Source organism: Sinohyriopsis cumingii, chromosome 6 (genome assembly GCF_028554795.1).
Source record: "Sinohyriopsis cumingii isolate HCF-2022 chromosome 6, ASM2855479v2, whole genome shotgun sequence".
NCBI lineage: Eukaryota > Metazoa > Mollusca > Bivalvia > Unionida > Unionidae > Sinohyriopsis > Sinohyriopsis cumingii.
The window spans coordinates 22,072,370-22,099,344 of NC_142966.1; the positions used below are offsets into that span (position 1 = coordinate 22,072,370).

The 26,975-nt window shown below is 34.6% G+C and overlaps 1 protein-coding gene across 3 annotated transcripts in view; it reads left to right on the plus strand.

The window, feature by feature from the left end:
- Window positions 1–2,587: 2,587 nt before the first annotated feature.
- LOC149796479 (uncharacterized) overlaps window positions 2,588–26,975 on the plus strand; it is a 42,970-nt gene continuing 18,582 nt past the window's right edge. Inside the window, exons 1-5 of one of the 3 annotated variants that reach the window (XM_089961189.1) lie at window positions 2,588–2,825; window positions 5,107–5,300; window positions 13,066–13,663; window positions 17,923–18,070; window positions 22,032–23,266. In XM_089961189.1, the coding sequence (XP_089817315.1) occupies window positions 5,136–5,300; window positions 13,066–13,663; window positions 17,923–18,070; window positions 22,032–23,266 (2,146 nt within the window). In that variant the 5' untranslated portion in view covers window positions 2,588–2,825; window positions 5,107–5,135. The other 2 variants (XM_089961191.1, XM_089961190.1) reach the window with 2 other exon arrangements.

Here is a 26,975-nt window from a genome sequence, read left to right on the forward strand (position 1 = left end):
GGCCTGGAAGGTGCCATCATTAACCAGGTGTCCATGAAGTTCAAAAAAAAAAAACAGCCCTTTTCAGGGCTACCCCATACTCTAGAAAAGAAATAACCATCAATTTGCCAATGTGTGTAGGTAGAGTACTGTGAATATAAACACTGACTCTTTTTTTTCATAGTGTGAGTGTATGTGATTGTGTGTTTGTGTTTGTAACTGCTCACGTAAGTTAGTGTGAATAGTAGATTATGGGTTTGTTTATTGTTTCTTAGCGTATGTGAAGAGTATAGTTCGGGTTTTATTATATGAAATGAGAAAGTAGGGGGATGTTTTCCTTCACGTCCGCGCGTTGTTTGGTCATGATCTAGGTAAGATCAATTTTATGTCTTGGGGGATGTTTTCCATCACGTCCGCGCTTTTCGTATAAGAACCCACAGTATTCGTCGTTCAAACCATTCTACAGAGAAGATGGCTTCAAACCACCTCGATAAAATGCAAACATTACAAGACGTCCTGGACAATTTGGGCATGATGGAACAAATGCTAGTGAGACTAAATGAAGACCACTATTCTTATAGTCCCCATCGAGTAAAGATGGAGATTAATAACTTAAGAAAAGTAAAGGACATGATAAGTGGTGTGATGAAAGAAATAAAGGAGGAGAAGGAGGATGAAGAGGAAAGGATAAGGATAAGAGCATGGAATGAAAAAATTGAAAAAGAAGAAGAAAATGAGAAGAGGAAGAAAGAAGAGCAGGAGAAGAAGAAAGAAGAGAAAAAAAAAGGAAGAAAAGAAGAGAAAGAGTGTAGGAGAGAAAATAAGAAGTTGGTGGAGAAAAAGAAGAAATCAGAAGCAGAAGAAACCCAAAGGCCCTTTTCAGGGCCACCCACATTTCTCGAAAAGAGAATGACTTTCGATTGCCTACCCTTTTTTTATTTTTTTATTTTTTATTTTTTTTTTTAAAAAAATCCCATGTTCAATTCCCATTGTCCCTAGACAGACCCAAACTCTATTCCTCATGTTAATTTCCCTTGTCGCTAGACAGACCCACACTATAGTTCCATGTTAAATTCCCCTTGTCGCTAGAGTGACCCAACAATTTTTTCCCCATGTTAATTTCCCTTGTCGCTAGACAGACCCACGATTTATTCCCATGTTAATTTCCCTTGTCGCTAGAGTGACCCACGATTTTTCCCCATGTTAAATTTCCATTGTCGCTAGAGTGACCCGGGGGGGGGGGGGTCTGTAATGCTAATTCCCATTGTCGCTAGGGTGACCCCATTCACTACTAAGATTAAAAAAAAAATACACGCAATTGAATCATGACGGTAATACCAACCCATATATATTGTCACCTTCCTTTTACATTTTACCCAACTTTGTGTGTGATAGTACGTTTGCACGCATGATGTTTATATAAACACCCATACATTTTTGTTTGATAGTAAGAGCGTGTGTTTGGATTGTAATAAAAAAAGTTAACATTGCATTTCCCTTATATCATGAGGGTCATCTTATTTTACGTAGTCTGGTAGTCTCCATTATTGCTTTCATATCGTACTATGTTAACTATCTAGATTGATAATCATTTTATGTTGGTGTGAACGTCATGAAAAATAATCTGTAATTTCTAATGCATTGTAGCATATCTCCTTTTTTCGTTTCACACACACACACACACACACACACACACACACACACACACACCATTTGTTTTATGTTAATTTGTAACGCAACTAGCATTGATCATCCTTTTTGTCTCATAGATATTTGTAAACCAATACACCTTATATCTTGATACCGACAATTGCTGCTTCAGGTTAAACACGTGATGTATTTATATCAACTCTCAGAAAACTGTTAAATTTAGCGTAATGTACATTTATGGCATTGCTTATATTGTCTCAAACCAGTAAAAATATGTTTTCTTGTGCACAGGCCCGATTGTTTGCTTCTTGCTTTCATATTCCGAGTGTTCAAACAGTATTAAGTCGGTGCTGGTTTGAGCGATTTTCGGTTTTCATTTTTGATGTTCACGCATATGAATGAATGAATGAATGAATGAATGAATGAATGAATGAATGAAATGAATGAATGAATGAATGAATGAACGTCTTGCTTTTCTAGTCATTCACATTCTGATTGATTGTGTTTTTGTATTCTTGCACCAGAACATTAAAACATACACGCACATACACGCAAGGGGAAAATAATAATTGGAGTGTCTCAGAGTGGAGAGATAAGTGTGTGCATGCAAAACGCTGTTATTGCTGCTATTACCTTCCATACGTGCAGAATATAATTCAGTTTGGGAGCTTAAAAATTGTGTTTTCTTTGATTGGTTGAGAGCCTTCAACTGTGATAAAATTATTGTAATTATCATAAGGGTAAACATACAAAACTACAATAAATCTATAATTTCCAGTAAGAATAATGCATGAATGACAAACAGTAAGAAAAAGTACCACAATAAGTACCTAACAATTAAAGAAGTATTCGAGAAAAGTTTGCCTGTAAGAATACGCCAACGCCAGAAGTAGCGATAGGGATGTAAAATAGTAAGGAAATGATTTCCTTGAACACCGGATGAAAGAGACACAATACTATATAGGAAATACTGCGCAATTTTTCTTTTCTTGATTTGAACTAGCTAAAAAATATATTGCAATCAGTGTGAATCTGTTATTTGTATGTGTCATATTAAGCAAAGATTGATAATACTGTCACTATAATATTGTTAATTTTGCCCAATGAAAAAGGAAGAACGCTGTTTTTTTCTTTTGGTGCAGCTCTAGAAAACGTGCTATTATCAGGCGGAAACCACCTTTCAAGCTGATAATTAGGTAGTATGATTAGACTTAGAAAAGTTTACACATTTGTTTCGATTTAATTGACGAATAATCATTTAACAGACGAGACAACAAAATAAACGGCGGATTTTTTTTTTTGATGTAATCTTCTGATTTGGAGGTAACGAAGGTATTCCATTTTGTTTTTGCCTTCTTTCACAAGATTCACAACTCAAACTCTTCTCGCTAGAAAACAGGCACTTTTGGCAAAAGTGCAGACGAATTTGGTTAGATAACGATAAAGTCAGATTAAAAGCTCGTGTACACGGGTGTAAATATAAGTAGATTAATCAAAATTACTGTATACCATTTCCTATAATAAAGAAAACAAATAAAATCTTTGGGCTCCATATTGTTCAAGGGGTTACCCATAAAAGCTGTCATTTTGTTGTTTGCCGATTTGAATCGAGGACAACTATATTGAAATAAGTGATCCCAGGTGATATTGTTTTTGGAAGATGGTTGACGCTCACACTGATATGTATGCATACCATTCGGTCTTCCACAAACAATTCCGGTTAATAATACAATAGAGTGTACAGTAAAATTCCCCGCCTGCACCCTCTCCTCTCCGTTTCTTAACCTACGGTTGTTGTAAATAATCCAAGCTCCATTTTTTAGTGTTTGAGACATTTTTCCCTAGTAAGAAGCACAACACAGAAGAATAGATTGCATCCATGGTGGATTGCAAGGGTTGTGATTTTAATGTTCTATGATATGTTCTTGCCATCTTGTAGGACAACCACAGTAACACAACTGGCCACCATTATTTACTGTGGTCCATTTAAACTCTTCGTACTGTCTAATAAGTTCGTCAAATGGATTTACTATGATCACATAGCAGTCATTATATGGAGGAGAAAAACCCACTGGTATTATTGCAGATACATTAAATATTTGGATAGTCTTGTTCAACCAAACTCTCACATGCCCCATGAAATCTTTGCCTTGAAAGTGACTCATAAAATGTTTAGTCTCTAGCGTTGATAGAATATGCCTCAGTAATATTTTGTTAGAACTGAAGCTACAAAGACATTTTAAATTTATTGATCAGTTGTGCAGTAATTCTAAGGATAGATGGAATGCATTTCTTATTTTTTTCAATACATTTTGTGGCTTCTTTATGAACACAATAACATGCACAACAAATTATTAGTCTTAGTTTTCTGCTGTTAGAGATGCAGTGATCAGTAGATGGAAACAAAATATATTGACTTATTTTCTGTGCAAATCTAAATATCCAAACCTGTCAATAGCAACCACCCATTGGAAAGAGGAAAACCGACTTTTTGTCCAAAGGTGACCTCCACAAACGTCCATTTTTCAAAATTGGTTTTTGAACAAATGCCATTATTATTATTATTATTATTATAAAAGGATCTTCAGCAGATCAATGGTTAGCATACTGGACTCACAACCAAAATGGTGCTGGTTAAAATCCTACCATCTGACCACTCTTTGTCAGCTAACATGCAGGGCACTTTACTCCAGTTGCCTCAGCACTAAATAACCTCCTTTTGTTTCTGTGCTTTAAAGCACCATACCAAACAAAAAGAACATTAATGAGATTGTCTTATGCGTGCTGTTCAACAGAATCATAAAATATGTATATGAATATGTTCTTTTTTTCCAAATGTATGTTCTGTACAAGATTAATGTATCCAGCTCACTTTAGTCTATCCTGTAAATTCAGTTCCTAATGCCTTTAAATAATTCCTGATGTTTGTATGTTTTGTGCACCATAACAAAACTCTTATTTTACTCGTAAGGACAAGTTACATATTATGATTGTAAAACAAGACTAAATCTTTGGTCATCCACCTTGTATAAATTAAGCTTGAAAATGCTTCAACAAAAATGTCTGGATTAACCAGTTCTTCTCCTCTTTAAGATCAAAAGACTGGAGTATGGTGATTTCATACAAAATGAAAAATATTTACACATTGATTCACATGATATTCCTTTATCTAAATAATACCTTTCTCATGGAGCAAAACTTGCATGGATCTGTGCCAAGGAGAAGACACTTTTTAGTTTGGAAGCACATGGCCTCTGACCGCAGAAAGCAGGTGAGAAAGCTCCTGTCATTTATATAGGCAATTTGCCTAGGAAAATTAGAATAGCCATCGTGCCCAGGTGAATGCTATAATAAAGTGTGCCATTAGGACAGGTTTGACTGCAAATTTCAATTTCTGAGTTGATGTTGTGCAGTTGATATGGATCAAAATATTATCTAATTGGACCTTTCAGCTGGGATGAATATTTCTTTTTTCAGACTTTAAGGTATGAAATTCTACTTTCACGATGCCCTCAACAAGACGATCCCTGTCAGGTGAGGTCAAATCCTCAGATACAAAAACAAGATCAGGTGACAAAGGAAATGTGTCTCACAGTCAGAAGTCTGATGCAGACATTGTGAGTAAAAGAAGGATTCCAGCAAATCTGTCAAAGGATGAAGACCTGAAACAAGTATGAAATGTTTACAGTAAAACTTTTATCACTAAAACATAAGGCATTTTGATACTTGACTCCTTTTGTAAATATTATCTAGTTTTCCACATTAGGAACCTTCAGATTACAGAAAATTAAAAAATATAGGCTGTTATGTTTACCTAAAAGTTTGACATGCTTACATATCCAAAAATGAAATGATTCCATTTCCATTTAATTTGATCCCTGATCTTAAGTTGGCATAATGAATGTGGCTCTAACAAGAAAGTCAGAATTATGCTCAGTGTTTTTATCATTATGTTGCACAATAATTATATCTATTTCTAAAGTATACAAGTATTTTTTTTTTAAGACAGAAATAAATGTTACAATGTACCTGCAAGTCTGAAAGACATTTGTAAGATAGAGATCCATCATGGTATCTTAAGTGGAATAGACATTAATATGCTAGTTTTGACTTGGTACCTTGGTAACTGCTGATTAATTACCTAATCCGTTCAGTTATTTTGGTAACAAGAGTAAATTTATTTTTCAACCTAAACTAATTGCTTATTAATATTTGTTAATCCATTTTTTTGTTGTATGTGTACATACCACATGTCACAAATAGACGTGATAGTAAAATATTAGTAAAAGCTAATGGCTAAGTGAGAGAATGATGATCCTGGATAATCTTAATTAAATACCCAAGAAAAGGTATGAACTGGTTGCATTTGTGGACTTTATACGACTATTCACAAAAGTTACTGTAGATGTGTAAACTAGTAAAAGTGAGTGTCATGCATAAATAATTATCAGTTTCGTTTTTGTCTATACTCTTGAATAATTAAATAGGTACGTTTTTCATGTCATCATCCTTGGTTTGATTTATGTCTGGTAAATACAGAAAACTACAAATTAGTTTTTCCATTAATAAAAGTTTATCTTTTCCCCAGTCTGTGTACAAGTAACAAACAGCACTTGTATGTCCATTCCAATATCATTCTCTTTGTTTTTATTAGCCAGAATGAATTTCTCTGCCCATTGTGACCAATGTATTATTTTATACTTCTGACTAATACATCTTTGAAGCTTTATTCTGAAATCACATGTTAAATTTCTCAAACATTTCAGGTGAACTAGTAGCAGTAGTACCTAGTGGTTTTTCTAAACTGTATTCATTTTAAGTTAGTTTTAATATAAGTATTGAATAATAATGACATATAAAATACTAGATTGCATCCATAGTTGGTTACTATTTAAACTTCATGGAATATTTCTCATAATTCAATTATAGCAGAAAATCTCTATTATATTCATGATATTAGTTGAAAAAATGTAATATTCAAGCAAAATAAAAATTATATCCCAGAGAGAAAAAAAATCCTCTCCCACAATTAAAACTTTCTTTTCCAAGAAAGAGAAATTTAAAATAATTTGAAAAGTTATATTTTTTATTCCTTAACAGAAATGGGCAAGGCATATAGTGCAACCACTACCCATCCAATTAAGTGTTGCATTTGGGTCAGTTTTTAGGCACTGGAAATAGCACAGAATTTATATTAAGAAATGTTTGTTTTAAAAGTTTATAATACATTCTCATATTCCATGGAAGATGATTCAGAAGTTAAGATCAGCATATTCCATTCAATGCACATCAGTCTAAGCCAAGAAGATGCTTGCTTTTTCAGATTTAACATCTTTGAAAGTACTTGAGTCAGTGTATGTCAAAGACAATCATAAATGTTAATACTCTTTGTTTCACATCCATTCAGTCATTTTTAGGAGTGGTAGTCACATACTAATAATGTGGCGAGGAAGTGAGAAAGACACACTTAATATTTTGACTGAATAAAAACTACAACACATATGATATATATTTAACGTTTATTTGAAGTGAGTCCACTTCAAAATATTTAGAAATGAATCTGTAATTTTTTTTATGATTTGTGACATTTTTAGAACAGTCTCTTAAAATAGGCCTAAAGTATATCTTCCTGCCAGCTTTGCCCACACCAAAGTCAACAAAATTAGAAAATTGATTATTATTTCTTCAGGTCATAGATTGGGGTAAATTGCGATATCAGTGCTTGAAATTGGCAATGGTTTTCTACCTCATGGTTAGTAAATTTCCAGTCAGACCATTAGTTTTCATTATCTCATTAGTCTGATGGGAAGTAAGTCTCAGTATGTGTCTGACATTGCTTTGTGAGTTGTGAAGACTCAGAAGGGCTAGTAAATTTCTCAGTCTGCTAGGCTTGCTGGCAAACAAAGAAATCTTGATTGTAAGCCTGGATATACAATCTTTGATATGATACATTATTGATACACCTTAATTATAAGTCTGGATACACAACCTGTGATATGATACATTATTAATACACCTTAATTATAAGCCTGGATATGCAACCTGTGATATGATACATTATTAATACACCTTAATTATAAGCATGGATACACAACCTATGATATGATACATTATTAATACACCTTAATTATAAGCCTTAATTGTAAGCCTGGATACACAGCCTGTGATATACATTATTAATACACCTTAATTGTAAGCCTGGATGCACAACCTGTGATATGACACATTATTAATACACCTTAACTGTAAGCCTGGATATACAATCTTTGATATGATACATAATTAATGCACCTTAATTGTAAGCCTGGATACACAACCTGTGATATGATACATTATTAATACTCCTTAATTGTAAGCCTGGATGCACAACCTGTGATATGATACATTATTAATACATCTGCCAACTTGAAGGTTTTGTCATCTTTAAAAGGATTATTACAGGTAGGATAGTGCTATTTTAGATGTGTCTGCATTTCAGTTGTATTTCCACTGTGCATATAACAAACAGGCTTAGTCTTATCTTCTGTTAATATAAAATTCTCATATTGACAATATTATATAACAAAAATACTTCCAAACACACTATCTGCTGCTCATCACAGAAATGAATCCATTTTAACTTATTTGCCCATCTCAGGCTACTTTGATTGGATGCAGGCATTAAGAATGTCTTACGACCAATTTCATGTCTTTGCTTAAGTTTGGAACACATGAAATGCTTTGTTTCCACTACATGACATCTGTTTTGTTGATTTTAAATGAAAATAGTGTCAGTCCGGTGTTTAATATGATTACCATGGCAGGCTGTTGGCTCTAGTGACACTAGAGCTGTCACTAGAGCCAACAGTCTATCCACAACAGTCCTGCAGGGCAGCGTCCAGGGTGGCAGAAGGAGAGGTAGACAGAGAAAAAAGTGGACTGACAACATCACAGAATGGACCAGGAAAAGTTTTGCGGAGACACAGACATTGGCACATGATCGAGACAAGTGGAGGGAACTGGTCAGATGTTCAGCAGCACAGTGCCTCGACGACCACACTAGGTCATGAGACTGATGATGATGATGATGACCATGGCAGGCATCTTAAAAACCCTTTTATCACTACTCCAGAAGAATGTAAAGTTATAGCAATAAGGGATTTTCACCAGAAGAATTACAATGTCTAATTGGCTTTTATTGAAAAGAGTTTAGCTTGGACTTCCAAGTGACCATCTTGAAAATCTTTTTATTGTTAATTATCCAGAATGGGGATTTCATGATAAGACTTTTTGTGATGTCTTGTTGGTCATAAATGAAAATGGTGCAGATCTGATGTCCAGTTGGTTGACCATAGTAGCCATCTTGAAATCTTGTTACTCCACCTGAACAGAAGGTCATCAGAATGGTATTTGACCACAAGAATTTCTATCATAACTAGTTGGATCTAAATGAAAATGGTGCTCTTGTGACAATCATTATGTCAGTCACATTGGCCATGTTGAAAATATTGCTATGATCTATTCCTCCAGAATGGAAAACCATATGGACATAGGGTTGTCAGTATAAGAATTGTGTTGTATCTGGTTAGACATGAATGAAAATGCTGCCAACTGGTATCCAATATGTCTACAATGATTACTATGTTGAAAATCTTCCTATCAATTCTAGTTTTCAGTGAAGGGTCTTATTGTCATTTTTTCTTTTCATATCTACTTGGTTCTAAATTAAAATGGTGCTGATCTGACCTCCAAATAGCCATCATGGTGACCATTTTGAAACTCTTGTTTTTGATACTGCTTCTAGATAGATGGTCATATTTAAATGATGTTTTCACCAAAAGTCATCTCATTATGTCTCATTGATACTAAATGAACATTATGTTAACTGACCTCCACAATGGCTTCTATGACTGCCATCACCTTGGGGCTTTGACCAAAAGACTTCTAATGATGTATAGTGGTCATTAATGAAACTGTTGCCAATCTTCAATCCACTATGGCTGCTGCAATGCCTACATGTATATACTGCACCAAAATATCCAAGATGGTTGCATTGTTTTGCAGTTTAAACGAAGAAATAGTCTTGTATTGAATTCCTGGAAATTCTGTCTTGCCATAGAGCACCAGTCCCTTTGATAGACTTTTTTTTGTTGAGTTGTAAAACATCAGTTTTGCTTATTTTCCTTAATCTCTCACCAGGAAACTTATTTTCCATGTGCCTTTTTTGTCTTTTGTTAGATGCAGATTTCTTTTCTTCTGCAGAGTATTTATGAAATACTCATTTCATTCAAAGAACTATTAATACACTGCAATGGTTCAAAATCAATATCAGTGGACTCTATGATTCTAAATGATATTTTTGGTGTATTAATCAGATGAAAAACTACATAAGAATAAAACCCTCATATGAAAATGATCTTTTGAATGATTAAAAGAAAGATTTTTTACCCAATATCTCCATCACGGGAAGACTGTCATACTTGATACATCTACACCATTTCAACTCAAAAGAGGGGGATGAGGACAGTACCCCTTTTATACTACAAGACAGAGGTTTTCCTAACTCCTCTACCCTGCTTCTTTTTCAACTTTATCTGCTATAATTTTATTTTTTTACAAATGTTTCCTACAATATGTTTTCTTTACAGTTGGATGGTTTCATCTATATTTAATTTACATTGTTTGTTAGTTTTTTTAAACTTTTTATTAATTTCATTATATGCTATAATTGTAATGTAGCATATCTGTTGGGACACCATAAATTAATTTTTGAATTATTTTTTTTTGCACACAGTATGTTCTGGGACACGATGGCTTTTAAATCATAAGTTGTGGGACACCTTTTTTAAATCTTTTGAACATTACATGTCAGAAAATTTTATTAATTTTTTTTATTAAAGTGTGTATTTGAGATAAAAACTCTTTTTTCCACTGCACATCTTCTCATCAAGCACACACATGATCCATGCTTTCGGTGCATGTATAAGTTTGAGCTTCCTCATGCTGTGGAAAATTGTCCTTGGAGACAACACATCTCCTGAAGTGGAAACTACTAGGACTAAAGTAAGATTTTTTTGTATCTGCAGCAGTTGTATAAATTTTCACACTTTTAACCCAGTCCATCCAGGAATAAGATCAAAGTACACCAGAGTTTCATCCATGTTAATGTTTATATTGTTGGCGAAGTTATCTTCTTCTCTTCTGGTCATTACAAATTCATCAAATGATTTATTTTTACTTTCTCCTCCAAATCTTCTTGGAAATGTTAGGTGATCATTGTCTGTGCATGTGGCACTAGGTTGTCTTGCTTTGACAACTGTTCCATTGTTTCAGTTTATTTTCAAAATTCCTCTGAATATTGGTAAAGATGAACCAAAGTTTACTTTTTTATGTCGGTCAACTTGGTATTTAAGAAAAAAAATTGGCATGCTTATAAAATTCCAAAATCATCTTCCTAGGTTGGCTTACTTTGTAATAAAATAACATACATGTATTTGATATCCTTCCAGTAAGTTCAAATAATGATTTTACTGCTGCTGCCAGTTGTGTTTATTCACCACCCAGGCTTCTGTTTGCTTGCCACTTGTAATCATAATTGATACAAACAGGCATTGATGTTCGCAGGATAAATAGTATACAACAGCAGTAACTTGCTTTAATAATACTTTTTTTAATCTATGCTAGCGAAAAGATTGTCAATTGCACTCACATACAATCCATACTTTTTCTGCATGAATATGTTTTAGCTCCCCCATGCTATGAAAAATTCTTGTTAGAGAGAACACATCTGATGCGGAAACTGCAAGGACTAAAATAAGATTTTTTTTGTCTGCACCAATCATGCAAATTCTCAAACATTAAATCCCTCCTCTTATTGACAGTCCATTCAGAAACACCGGAGTTTCGTCCATGTTAATGATCATATTGTTGGTGAAATCATTATCTCTTCTAGCCTTTAATATTGAATGATTTTATTTTTATTTTCTCCATATCCTCTGGGAAATGCTGGGTCATCGATACCTTCACATGAAGCTTTAGATTGTGCCACTTTGAAACCTGTTCTATTATTTCAATATATTTTCAAAATTTTCTGTGATTACAAGTAAAAAGTAACCAAAGTTGGCTTATCTTTGTTGGCTGACTTGATATTAAAAAACCCATTGTATGCTGGGCTTAACCTTGTCCAAAACCAAGTTTATTTTTTACTTGACCTGAATTACTGATTTTTTAAAAATTCTGTAAACAACACAGCTAAATATTCTCTATGTGTATGGGTTTAATATTATTATCATTTTTAACAGCAGTTAACATGTTTATTTGGGTCTGGGTCTAGATTATTGGGATTCCCCTGGTATATATGACATAGTCCAGGTTATACATTGTAATTTAGGAATAGACTTTCTAATTATAACTAACATTTTCTTTTGTAAATATTAAGTTTCTAGAAAGTTTTTTTTCCATTAGGTAGTATGTTATTTTTTGGTAAATGATAATTGTGACCTGACGTCAAGTAGAGAACTGTATAGTCTTGTCACTGGAAAAATTATTCATTTGTGCTTTAACACCTGAGCTGAATCGAGTTACTGTTGTGTGCAGTATTTGATGTGGAATTATTAAAATTATTTCTTCTCTGGAAGAAAAAAAAGTATTCGGATAACATTCTTAGAAATAGAGACTTAAAAATACAGTGAAATTTCAAATAAGGATTTAATTCTTGGATTGTATTTTTGTGATCCAATAAAAGACTTGGCACATCAACACTTTATGAGCCATCACAAGCACATCAACACTTTCAGTGTTAGACTTAATTTGGATTTCCACTAAAGTTTCTTCAGAACTTTTATTATTAGGACTTGTGTTGGTAATTCTATGATTATTTTTGATCTACTTCACTGTAAAACACCATACTTTTTTTTCATGTTCACTTTGTATTCTAGAAAAATTAATTATTTGAATTTTACAAAGCGTGTTGCTTTTCACTCTTTTATGTTACTTTTTTTTAAGAGCATAGACCTGTAACAGATGGTTCAAATCATGCTGTGGAAATGCTTAAAATGAAGAAGCTTCTAGTGGGTTGGCCTCTCTGACCTCCATTGGGGGTTTCATCCCACAGACCCCTCACCTACTTGTTTATGCCACAACCCCTTCCAAACCACCAACCAACAAACAATACTAATTAATATTTCTGGATCCACCCCAAGAACTCCCTGCTTCATTACGGGTGCACTTCAGGTAATTCTTCCTCCACCATTAATACTGGCCGCCATGTATAGCCTATCGTGTGCTGAAAAATGGCGTTAAACCCTACAACAACAACTACTATTGATGCACTTGTCTGAACTCGTAACCTCTTGCACTAAAGTCAGTTACAAAGCCCAGCCAGTTGTTAAGCACTCACTAGTTCATTAAGTTTATACCTTGACCGTCTCACTAAAAAAATTGAATTGTTTATTTCAGGCTGATGTAAGGGGTACAAAAAGCAATGAAACAACCACCACATCAGGTTCTACTGGTAGAAAGTCAAGCAGGTTGCAAGAGAAAGTACAGAGTAACAATGAAAATGATGAAACAATGACCAAAGCAGTGACTAGTAGAAAGACGAGTGGTTCAAAGGATGAATCAAATCCCAAAACACGGGAGTCACTACTGCCTGGTAAGAGAACATGGATGGGTACTGCTCAGGTAGAGGATGACATCAATGTGACAGCAACTGGAATGGAAACTGGATTGAAGAATGCAGAGATTGACATGGGACCAAAAATCTCAGAGAGCAAAATGGAGGCTGGAAAAGACAAATTAGATGCTAAATCAGATAAAAGTACTTTGGAAGAATCCTCTTTTACAAAAAGAGGAAAGAAAAGGCAAGCAACTGTAATAGAAAAGATGAAAGAAGAAGCAACAGAAAAACAGAATACTACAGGAACTGATGAGACGTATAGTTCAAAAAGTTTGGTTGAATTTACACTTACTTCACCAAGAAGAAGTTCCAGAGGCTTTATTCCCAACAGAAAATACGCTACAACAGAAGTTGAAGTAAAAAAAAGAAAATTATCAGGTAAATTAATGTAAATTCTGCATTGGTAAATAGTGTTCACTTCCGGTATGTTTGATAATTTCTGGCACAGCAGCATGAGTAGGTTATTTAATACTGAGGCAATTGAAATAGAGTGCCATGCTGAAGGGCACACCATGGTAGACGACATTGGCTGATTGCATGGTAGGATTTTAACCTGCTTCCTTTCAGTTGCATATTTGGCATGCTAACCACTGTATCACCACAGCTAGGTGCCTCATATCACTTAGCTGATGCCATGCCAGTGATGACAGCATTGTCATCGTTGTCATCAAAAGTGTTAGGATTTTATGCTTTTGAGAGTCAGATAACATTTTGTCATAGAGCTGAGCTTTTTACTTAAACTTATTTTCATTATCTTCCTTTATTTTTGTCAGTTTATAGTGAGAATATCCAGGGGTCTATTCAAGGATTAAAATATATAAAACATTTCCCACCCTCTTTCAGAATTAAAGGGTGGAAGTTTTTAGATAAAGGAGAATTATCAAAATGTCCAGATTTAGGACTTGCAGATATCATGTGCAATATTTTACATTTAGTTGCTTTTTAGCATAAATTTTGAGAAATTAAGCATGCATCCCACAACTCACATGTCTTAGAATAGAATATGACCATATTTGGGTTTAGATCAAATGTCCTAGAATAGACTGACCATATTTGGCTTTAGATCAAATGTCCTAGAATAGACTGACCATATTTGGCTTCATATCAAATGTCCTAAAATAGACTGACCATATCAAATGTCCTAGAATAGACTGACCATATTTGGCTTTAGATCAAGTGTCCTAGAATAGACTGACCATATTTGGCTTTAGATCAAATGTCCTAGAACAGACTGACCATATTTGGCTTTAGATCAAATGTCCTAGAATAGACTGACAATATTTGGCTATATATATGTAGTTTGAGAGCTGTGAGCCATATACACCACTCCCTCGATAACTCGCGCACATCGGGGTCCAGAAACATCGACCACACTGTAAGTGAGGCGCAAGTTATCGAGGGACCTATAAAATAAGCCCAAAACCAATAAAGTGAACGACGACATAAAGGAAAAATAATTGAGGGGGGTAGGCAGATTATAGTGTTCAATACTCACTTTATAATCATGCTGAGATTAACTGTGAATAAATATCTCTTCATAACGGTGTACTTTATTTATTATTTCCTCATAAGGCAACATTAATTTCAGGATAAATTACAGTATATTGAGGCGATCATCGAAAACATTATTCCACGTGGTTTCCGTTTGCTTAACATGTGTACCACTTCACACATTGTGTACTACGTCACTAATTTTTATGTTGAATTGGATACATTCTAGTTTTATTGTTTGATCCAAATTAGACGGTCTTTTTTATATACAAAAGATCGACTCTTTTCGAGAAACAGTGTCGATCAAACAATAGATAGATAGATTTAAATGTGATAGAAGTAAAATGGAAAACAAAAAAGAAACAAGGGTTAATCAGTACTAACATATTTCATTGGTCTACAAATTTAAAACAACATAAATTAGAACAAGTTAATACTTGCCGTTTGTGCCACGCTTGACAAATATCAATTCACTTTTTGAAAAAATCAGTTATTTTATTTTTATTTTTTTGTGTTACTCCTTGGTTTCTCTCCTGCCGAGCAAAATCCCTCATATTTCTCAACTGCATGAGCTTTACGTAGTCAACATTTTGGGTCTCCAGCTACCTTATGGCAATATGAAAATATTTGATTGCTTCCTGTGCAGAGGGGGGAGGTGGTGCAACATCTGCGTCTGCATCACTTTCAACACTTGTGGTACTCCAGTTAGAATCGTCTTCTGCTGAAAATTTGTTCGTTATAGAATTAATTATTGTTTCATCTGACATGTATTCGGCTGTGGGGCAATCATTGTCAGCACAAATCCACTCCTCCATATCATCAAGAGAAACACCCATCTCAGGACCATGAGTCTGTACGAATTTCTCCCAAACAGCCTCGGCATTAATGACATCAGTTTCACTGAAACCTTCGAAGTCATTATCATCGTCGCTGTCTCTGTTACTGTTTTGCTTTACGTCAAAGGCAGCTCCAAGACCCTTAATCCAGCACCCCAGGTCTCTTGTAATCTATTTTTTAATGCAACAAACACTTCCCCAAGTTGTTGATCAAAACAAAGCCGGCATGTAATTAGGTTCTCACAGAAGTACTCACAGGTTTCGATGTGACGATCGATTGACTCTTTTCATGTTTTCAATGAACAGAATATGTTGTGATTATAATGTTTACACTGAAACGGAATTAAAGGATTATAACATGACTTTCACACAGGAAGACGTTTAACTGGTGTTTATTTCATTCTCTGTTGCCACCTGTTAGCATTTACCAAAAGTTTTCACTGATCGCTATTTCACTAGACTGTTTATTTACAGTATACTGACAACTATTTATCCTAAAAACTTACATAATATATGATATCTTTAAACAGAGGTCTCGCTAGGATTTTAAAACTGGGTCTTTCTGCCTCTGAATTCAATCACTAAATATCAGTACATTTGCTCATCCGGGTGCCAGTCATAGCCTTTGAACTAGCCGCCTAGCTATTGCATCATGTTTTTTTTTTTTTATGTACTCTTATAAAATGGCAACATGTATGTACATCAAAGAGTCTTTCAGTCACTGAATTCTGTTGTTGTAAATATCAGCACAGTTAACTGATCAACACATTTTCCCACAAAGCAGGTGGCTGAAACAGGACCGGCAAATCTTTGAATTTTCCCGCGCACCTATTACATGCGTACGGAGGACTCCCGCCTCAGTGATTTTCTATGTCCTAGATCAAAAATTGATGTCCAAATATGCGTAATTAAGCATTTTCGAGATCTCTGAAATGAATTCTTATTTAGAACTTGCAAATTTCAAAATATGGATTATATTTTTACGGGCATTAATCACCATTTTCGATGATAAAACGAGCAATGTATCAAGGTTTAATTTATCAATTCTTATCGTAATTTTTTCATGTTCAGCATATTTTAAAGATATTTTAGATACATTTTCTCTGGAAAAAATTGGGAGCCAAGACGGACACCGTGTTATAAGCGGGATCGCGAGTTATCCGGGCGCGAGTTATCGAGGGAGCGGTGTACTTGTCATTTTGTACATTTTTGTCTTCGCAAGTTTAGCATAGTATTTCTTAACTGTTATTGCTTTGATCCAGAGAAAGTGGCAGAAATAGAACATTTGAAATTACAATAATCACTTGTATTTTTGACAGATTTAAAAAAAAATATGCATATATGTAAAGTGAATGCTTGAATTTGTATTTGACATGTGTTGGAATCTTGTGGTTTTAAAAACAGTAATCTTGAGGGATTAGAATTTGCTGTTGAGACTTTACACAGACTAATGCAAAAAGAAGTCTTGCATACAAGTTTTATGATTTAAGTACTTTATGGCATCTGATTTTAATTTTAAATTTGTTGTTGTTGTGCAAAGCTAGTACAATGAAAGTTTTGACATATCAGTTAATCATGACGTTACTTTGTTTAATAACCTTGATCCAAATTGAGGGGTGTTAGCTCAGGCCATGTGTGACTACTTATTCAATGTTATGTAATGCAAATTGGTTTGTGGAATCTGTTCCCACAAAGTAGACTTAAATATAGGAAACATTTAGCTATGCTGTACAAAAATAAGTAAATTTACAATTTTTTTTGGTTTTGCCTAAATTTTGAAGTTGTTTTTTATGACTTTGGGACATAAAATTTGTGAAATTTCATATTTTCTTATATATTCTATGTTTTTCTTATGCAACTTAATACAGTTGGAGTTATGAGAATATATTGAAATAATATTTTTCACAGTGGTTTTGTGCTTAATGTGTTTGACTTGCAATCAATGAGGGTGTGGGTTCAAATTCTAAGAAAAGCTACCATCATGTATAAGGTAAAGTAAGGTACTTTACTCCACTTGCCTGAGAAGTAATAAACCTACTTGTGTTGCGGCGCTGTAATGTACCAAACAAAAGTAATTTCATGTTCACCCATGGAGATCACAATGTGTTGCACTTTATGAATGTAGCAACATTTTTTCTTGTTGGTATGGAAACGGTTTTGTTACAAAATGGCTGATCCATGTCTTATTCTTAATTACATATAAATTAATTCTTAATTACATATAAATTAATTCTTAATTACATATAAATTAATTCTTTATTACATATAAATAACAACATTTTGCTGCTCAGATAAGAAACTTTTTTTCAGCAGGTGCTGAGAAGAGAAAGTCAGAACTGCAGGTGAAACAAATTGGGCAGGACATTCAAAAGGCAGCTAGTCCACAAGAGTCTCTGGTGAAGACCAAGAAAGAATACAATCTGACAAGAAAAGAAACATTTCAAAAAACTCCAAAGTGGTATGATGACAGGTTTTCATGTAAAATACTTATCCTGTTTTTATTATTTTTTGTATGCTTTTGCCATATTCTATGGATGGGACAAGTATATTGCCATGTTTGCTTGCTGTGTTTATGTTTATGCTATATCTGTCCATATATCTCAAAATTCTTTAAACAATTTCATTGAATGGAATGAAACAAATCCCATAATGCTTTATTTGGACCAATTTCTGCATGATTTTACAGGTTGCAGTTTTGGCATCAAGACCTTTCACATTTGTTCATTGGATGTCTGTCCATGATTTAATATGGCCACCATTGCTACAAGCATTCAAACTGAATTTGACTAGTTTTGACAGAAAATTTGTCCAAATAAAGTTGATCTGTCTTTATATATCGATGAATTCAGCTAGCTTTAATGATATTAACCTGAAAATTTACTGAGCTACAGATGCAAATATTGTTTGTGATGCTGTTGGAACAAATTATAATTAATCAACTTTTACAAAAAGCATCCTCGCATAGAGTCTTTTTAAATGTGGAAAAATTATGCTGATGTGCTGTCAAATATAGATTTCAAAAAGTTGAGAAACTTTAAAATAGTTATTTTCATAACATGCAGTAAAAAACACTGGAAGATTTTTTTAAAAAAATATCTGAATGAATCATATGTCTTGGTTAACTGCCTTTGCATTTGAATATTAGACATATCAGACAGGAAGCATTGTTAGATCCATTTGGGCCTCATGTTACATTTTCCATAGGACCACTCCAGTGGCAGAGTGGTTAGAGCATCCACCTCAGATGCAGGAGGTCATGGGTTTGATTTCCAACCAAGTAATACCAAAGACTTACAAAAATGGTACTTACAGCTGCCTCGCTTGGTGCTCAGCTTTAAGAGGTTAGTGTTAGGATGGGTCAGCCTGGTGTCAGGATAATGTGACTGGGTGGGATGCCCCAGTACTAGACATCACTGTAATCTGTCACACTGCAGACATCATAGCAATGAAGGAAACATTGTTAAAACTACATTAAATCACACACACCTACACACAAATTATCCATATGGTTCCATTTTATTAGAACTTTTTCCTTGTATCATGAATTTTGTTTGTGTGTGTAACATTGAAAGATTTCCTGGAATGGAAGCAAATTAGGTACAGTACTTAATATTAAGAATTAATATTTAGATTTATTCTCCCCTTTTTCTGTCAAAATTTGAGTGAGTAATGGCTTCTATTTGACTTTAAACTTTGCCTTCCATATTGAACCAAATTTTATTCTTCAAATACATTACCTGATCATAACATATGTTAGAAGCCACCTCAAATCACATGCTTAAAAAGGCATCCACCACTACTTTTGGCTTTTAACAGCAAAATTGCTAATGGGGCATTGATTTTGTGCCTTTTTACTGGTTTGTGATCTTTTTTTATCTTAGTGAAATATGTTTCTTCTGTTCTCTTACTCAATCTTGCTGTCTTCATTGTAGTCAAATATTGCTCCTCGTTTTTCTATTTCTTATTTGTCATACAGTAAGCTGATTTGTGCCATCTTTATCATCTATATTACTCAACTATTGATTTTGGCGTAAAAGGTCATGATGACTCTGACTGAAAGAAGACTCCTCTTTTCTGTGAAGAAATTTAGATAATCTAGTTAACAGTACTATTAAACCTTTTTGCAGATATATAGTGTACCATTCAGTCCTGTTTTGCATGGTTATGACACTTCATGGCAAAAACCACTTAAGGTAGATGACATGTTTTGCACATGGCTATATGCATTGTAAAGTTTTTTTTTGTATACACAGAAGCACACATTTTTGGGGGAATTTAAAAAAAAAAAATTATAGCTGTATTAGTCATAGACCAGAAGATCTTATGGGATGGTCTGTTCTCTATCATCCATCAATTATCACAAGTTTGTTATTGCTGCTTCTCTTAAGCTACTCAGAGGATTGCCATTAAACCTTATATTCACATTTATCCCATTATCTGGTTGGTCCTAAATGAAAATGATGCTGCTTGTACATCCAATATGATCTCCACAGTTGCCATCTTGGAATTCTTATTATCACTATTCCTCATGAACAGAAAGTCACATCAGCATAAGTTTTTTTTACCAGAAAACTTATGATGTCTGGTCGGTCCTAAATAAAAATGGTAAAAATGTGACCTCCACTATTGACACTTTGGCAACCACCTTGAGACTCTTATCATTGCTACTTCTTCTAGATATTGACATTGGCTTTCACCAAAAGTCTTCTCATGGTGTGAATCTGGTATCCAGTATGGCCACCATGGCAGTCATCTCGAAAATCTTGTTATTGTTACTCCACCAAAATGGAAAGTCATGTCTCCATTAACTTTACATTGTCAAAATCATTCAGTATTGTATGATATTGCACACCTTCATATTGCATTCACATGCATAAAGGAACTACTTTATATTGTAAACAAACAATGGATGCAGATGCCAGCACTTTTGATTTGTCAACAAATCATGTACACTGGTGTAGTAGGTGCTTTACGTTTTGGCTGATTAAATTTGTTTTTGAATGAAGTAAAGCAGCTGCTTCATGGACTGCCACATACCAACTGCTTTGGCACATTCCACGTTAACTTTTTTGATACAGTGTTTCAGATTTAGGCTAGCTGTACAATAGACGCCAGAAAGGGTCCTTATAAATAATATACAAGTGACAAGGCATAAACTGTCTTCTTTAGCTGGTAATAAGAATGGCAAAAAAATAACTTCCAGTTTTACATCCTGAATTTCCTCAAAATATACTTTTTAGTTCTGCAAATCCAAATTACATGAGCGATGTCATAGATTCTCAATCTTGATTGCACTTTTCGACATTGTACTGTAATTTTGAATATAAGTGCAGTTACATCTTTCTTACTGCACTCGACATGAAATAAGCATTAAATTCCATTGCGTCTTTTTGATAATTGCAATTGAAAGACTTCATATTTTTCCCTCATTATGATTTCAAACACTCAATGACAGAAACTGAAACACATTTGCAGATGTCAACATGCTTCTCCCTCGCTTCTTCAATTGTCACATTAATCCAGTCCATAATCACGCAATTTTGTAGAGTCGAAAAAATAACAAAATCTATTCATTCCAGAGTCATTCAAAATATGACTCCAAATTTCAATATTAACTAGACACGCCATTTTCGAAAGTTATTTCAAGTGCACAACTAAGTTAAAATTTATCTGGGTGAAGTTATGTGCGCAGTAATAATGTTGTGTAATGATGAATTTGCACTTGTGTATATAGTTTGCAATATGGCATACATTCAGTTACTTTGTTTCTTGTAGTGTATTTTGTTAATATAATTAAGCATATGGTAGAATAAGATAATGAGCATATAATAAAAAGGTTACTGCATTTGTTTAGGAAAATATGAACTCGTTTTGTCGGATATACTGCACTCCCAAGATCATGCAGTATTTACATCCAAAAAACTCATTCATATTTTCCCATACAAATGCAGTTACCTATAAATATATATTTATATATATATGAAGGTGAAGATTGTCTGATTTTTATGAAAGAGCATGAAACAGCCTGAGTTAAAAAATTTACATGAGGTATATGAATAGACCTTTCTGACATGTCATGGATGAATTGGACTTGTCAAGTTTTACTTACCAACTCCTAGTATTACCTATAGCCAATCAGACGGGTACAAATTGTTACTTTATTGTAGTAGAAAAATTATGTTACATAATGTGTTAATGGTTCCCAAATTTGGCCAAAATACAGATATATAGTAATTTGTAATGCAGTCAGAAACTAACTTTTGCATTGATTTTGTTCAGATTTGAGATCTTACTTTTGCCTAGCATAATATGTTTATAAAATTTAATATTTTTTGGTACATTAATACAGATTTGCTTATGTACGTGAATGTAGGTGAGGTTTAGAGAAAATTTCAGAAAGGTCTATGTATATATTCCAGGGAATCAATTATTGAAGTCGTCAGCAAGCCACTGGACCCAAAGCCTAGTAAATGTTTCTCCCGTAACACCATTTTATCACAGCAGCATCCCATAGTACATGTCACAGGCAAGGTAGAATCACCACAGAAGACAGTTATTGTTGAGAAAGTAAATGGTTCAGGAGATATTAATAGTACACTGGTTACTGAAGCAGACAGACAGGCTGATGGAGATTATCAACAAATTATTGAATTAGGAGGTTCAGCAATTATGGCAGAATCTGTCACACAGGTACCGATTGGTGAACCTGTTATGCAAACTTGGGAAAGTCAAGAGGGTAATAAAATGATACTCCAAAACAACCCTAAAGAAACTTGTAAAGAGAAACTAGAAATTAATGAAGACAAATCTCAAGCGGATGTTCAAGAAAATTCTGATGAAATTGTTGCAGAAGCTGCTGTTCAAGAAGTTGTAGCAGATGGACATTTACATCAGTCCACGGTAGTGACACTTGAATCAGGGCATCTGGAAATGAATACTTTTGAACAGAGGGTTGAAATGAAATCTGTCACAGAGATTGAGAGGCCCTCCATTAATATGGAAAGTAGAATAACTGATGAAATGGCTAAACACATCAAAGCTGTAGTGTCTGCAGTGAGTCAGTTTGAAGAACAGAGTGATTATGATGTGTCTAGATCAAATCATGAAAATTCCAATATCACGATTATTCCACTTCATTTAGTCGACACAGAGTCAATTCTTAAATCTTCAACAGAGGTGGATTTAAAGACAGCAGAAGTGTTTTCCTCCGATTTGATCGGCAGTACATCAGCCTCTGACCAAAATTTCCAGGGCCAACTAATAGCACCAACAAATATGCAAGCACCATTTGCAATATCAGAAGAGGAAATTTCTGCTCAAGAATCATTGCAGATTCTTACAGACCATGATCATGGGGAGACAAAACAGAATTTTTCCAATGCATTCTGTGAAATTATTGAATACGGTAAAAAGAAGGAGCCTGTAGCTTCACCATCGCAGGCCAGCCATGTGGAATATGTTATGCTGGGTGACAAATTAGTTCCCATCCAGAAGCCACAGTTGAAAGCTCAGTTAGACAAGAGAGCAGTCTCCGCTAAAGATTCCAGCCAAGTAATGATCTCATTGGGTTCAGACTCAGTTGTACAATTTGTTCAAAAGCCAGGAAGAGTGGAGATGTTTCCCCGCAAAGTACGTGGTCCAAGACGGCATATGGGTAAGACACAAGTCCATAATGTTGCAGAGATGCCAGCCATTCTGAATTTGGCAGAATCATTCCCTTCTTTAACAAAAATTTTTGTCATTGCAATCACTTCATTTTCAGATATTCCAGTCAGATCAAATTTTATATTGGCAAAGTAAAACTGTAAATTACATTACGATTTTAAGAGGTGTACAGATATTTATAGGTAAAAATATTCATTATGATTTTCAGCTTATTGTCGAGTCAGTGATTAAGACATGGACATCACTTTTATGATAACAATATTAACATGAACCATCCTCGGATTTTGTGCCGAAGTTTCTTCTTGAAAGATATTACATGCTTTTTTATCTGTTACTTGTATTAGTCCATAACATAAACCTGGGGTTTTGAAGTGAGAAGGGCTTTGTGTCCATTTCTGTCAGTTTCAGTGGTAACTTTAACTTTCAATTTCTCCTTCGAATACGTTCCCCAATCACATTATGTTAGGAATATTAGCCTGCTACCTTGCAAATCCAGCCATACTAAAAACGAAAATTTGTCTTTCCATGTCCATATCAATAGACAAAGGGCAATAACTCTTGCCAAATACCTCCCCTTGGTCCTTCAGGTGTCACTAGTTATAGCTCTGCTGCTGTACAGACCACACGTCGTACAGTTATACTCTGACTATCCAGCCATGTTTGTGTTCCTGTGGACCCATCTAATGTTCATTTTGGATTTATTATGCAGATTTATCAATCTACTACAGGTTGTATGCATTATTTTACAATTTCTGCCAATTTGTGAGTGATTTTGTCACCTTCTGAGACTCGTCTTTTAAGACTGCTGTCCCACCATGCTATCATTGACCTTATCCAAGGTCATTTTGAGTTAGCATACCTTTGAATATTTTCGATTTCTCAGTCCATTATGGAGCTCTTACTAGCGAAATTCAGAAGTGCTGCTTGATATATGTTTAGTTTATTCATATTTCACACTGTTTTGAACTATGTTTTAATTATAAAAAACAGAGTTTTTGCATAAGTTCATAACAGGGCCATAGGTTTTTGATACGACAATTTCATTGCTTTGTTAGTTAAGACATTGTTTAATCAACTTAGTAATTTCAGTATGTTACTAGTTTCTGTTTTAATTTGTATTTTTGTGTCATTTCAGCAGAATGTCAATTTATATGATTTATATGCAACTTCAGAGAATGGAAGTCTACCATGACTCTTGTTTTGTTTATACTATTTATACAATGTTTATGATTTGCAGTGTATATAATACATAGTGGAACTCTGAGCTTCCATTTTCTCACCCATGCGACAGAGAAATAAAGCTGTTTTGCTAACCTTACTTTTCTTATCTCAGACCAGTCATCTCAATCAAGGAGTCCATGTGCTCAGAACTACTTTAAAAAATAGAAACCCTTGTTATCTTCTGCTGTGCCTGACGTAGTTGTTCTAAAATCAAACAACAACAACAACTATGTAACAAAACAAAGTAACTTAAGGTAAATCCATCTTTGAGAATACACCATGCAAAAACATTTCGAGAGAGACAAAGACACATATGCATACAATGTCGAGCTTTTTGGTATTATGCTAGTTTGTTCCACACAGTATGGTCAATTTTATCCTACATGCAGGCCTAGCTCAATACATTTTCAGGTCAGCATCATTAAATGTAGCTAAAGCTATGTAACTAGTTTTAAATACTTCATGTGAAACAAATTATGTCCTGTTAGCTACAGTTAATGATGCTGACCTGAAAAATGACTGCTACAGATAGGATAAAATTCTCAATGCTGCATGAAATGAACTACGCCAGAAAACACTGATCCGTACACATAGACTATAGACCTATATACTTCATAGCCTCCCAACTCTCTTAACAACTACAGAAAACTTAGTAACAGGCAGAAAATGTGTTATAACATGCTTTATTCTAATTTTGTTAAGCATCTCCATTGTGCACCAGTTGAGTCAGAAATATACTTATAATATTTAATGACAAAAAATGTACTTACCAGCCAGAAGGAATCATTTATATGTCAACACATTAATCCATAAGCAAATTTCACTGTAGCACTTGCTATATTTCCAAGACAGAAAAATAAATTTTCAAAGAAACCGTGAACTTGAAAGTTTAGCACATGATTATCCACCAGGGTCCGTATTTGGAGGGTCTTTTATACACAGGGGTAATTTTACAATCAGTATTAAGGACAACACAAGTATCTCACAGTTTCACTTCCTCCAAAGAAAAGGAGTTATATACTATAGTGACACAGATCATTAATTACCCATGAATCACCCAAGCATGGACACTTTAACATTTAACTTTTTGTTATAATAATAGCCTATACACTACAACATAGGTGTGGGCCCAGTATCATTTCATTATTTACAATATAATTTTCTAAAATGGATCTGATGAAAATAAAACATTTTCATGTAATATTAACTATTTCTTGTTAATTTCATATAACATCCATATATTAAATGCGATAAATCTCAATACTATGCAACTTTTTATGTTGTTATTTGTTTGGCTCACTCATACAAACTGTGCTTTGGATGACATGGTCACACCATAGTCCTCATTAACTTATTAGTATTAATGCACCGCATGTAAGCATTGGAGAGTGAACTATATTACATAAATGAGAAATTCATTTTACTTTAAGAGAAATTATTGGGTGAGAAAAAAAATCTGTGTTGGGATTAGGATCGAGACAAGGAAATCCCCGTCGTTGGGTTACATCATATGTCTCTCTCTCTCCCCCCCCCCCCCAGCAAGCCTTGTGGGGAGACAAATAATGTAACCCCTTTGACTGGGATTCCTTGTCTCGGTCCAAACCCCAACATTGAGTCTATATTTAGCTAATTATTCATATTCTGATTTGCCTATTTATGCTAGTAGCTAGTTAGTCACATAATGATTTGCTAATCTATGCTTTGTTTTCTCTTCTTTTGTTGTTTCAAGAAAAATGTTTACTAGACGGATGATATCCATGTTCAAAATAATTATCATTTCGGAATTGAAGGGAAGGAAAGACAGGAAATGAAGGAAGACAACCTGCAGTTTGTTGTTGTCTACACTAATTCATTGGGGAGTATTCTCAAATTTCAGGCAACCCACGAGGTGTAAGTTGCCCCCCCCTCCCCAACATGTCCAAACATTGCCTTCAGGCCTGTAAGTCAGGGCACATGGGTTTCATGCCAGATCCTTTGGATCCTACACTTAATACTGCTGTTCCATTACTGGCCATCCAGCAGTCACCATCTCTTCCGACATCGCCAACTGTCCAGCTGACACCAACAGTCCAGCCAACACTGGCAGTCTAGCCATTGCAGCATGGGGACCATTTTTTGAAACGGGTCAGCCAAATAGTTAATACGGAGATGTTAGTGATAGATCCATCCATCTAGCCATGCCATCAGCATCTTAGCATTACTATATGGGAGATTTAAATGAGAAATTTGCCTTTTCATCCGGTGATTGCAGGACCATCTTATATACTACCAAACACTGTTCATAGCTGATTGATTGGATCTAATGCATATTAAAACTGCACCATTGCCAGCCATCCAACCATTCCAACATGAGGACCGTTTTGTCAAATTGGTCCAGCCAACTATGATTTACGGAGATCTTAGTGACATGCATCCATCCAGCTGTACTGTTGGTGACATGCTCTTTCTATGATGGAGATTTCAGTGAGAAATCTGTC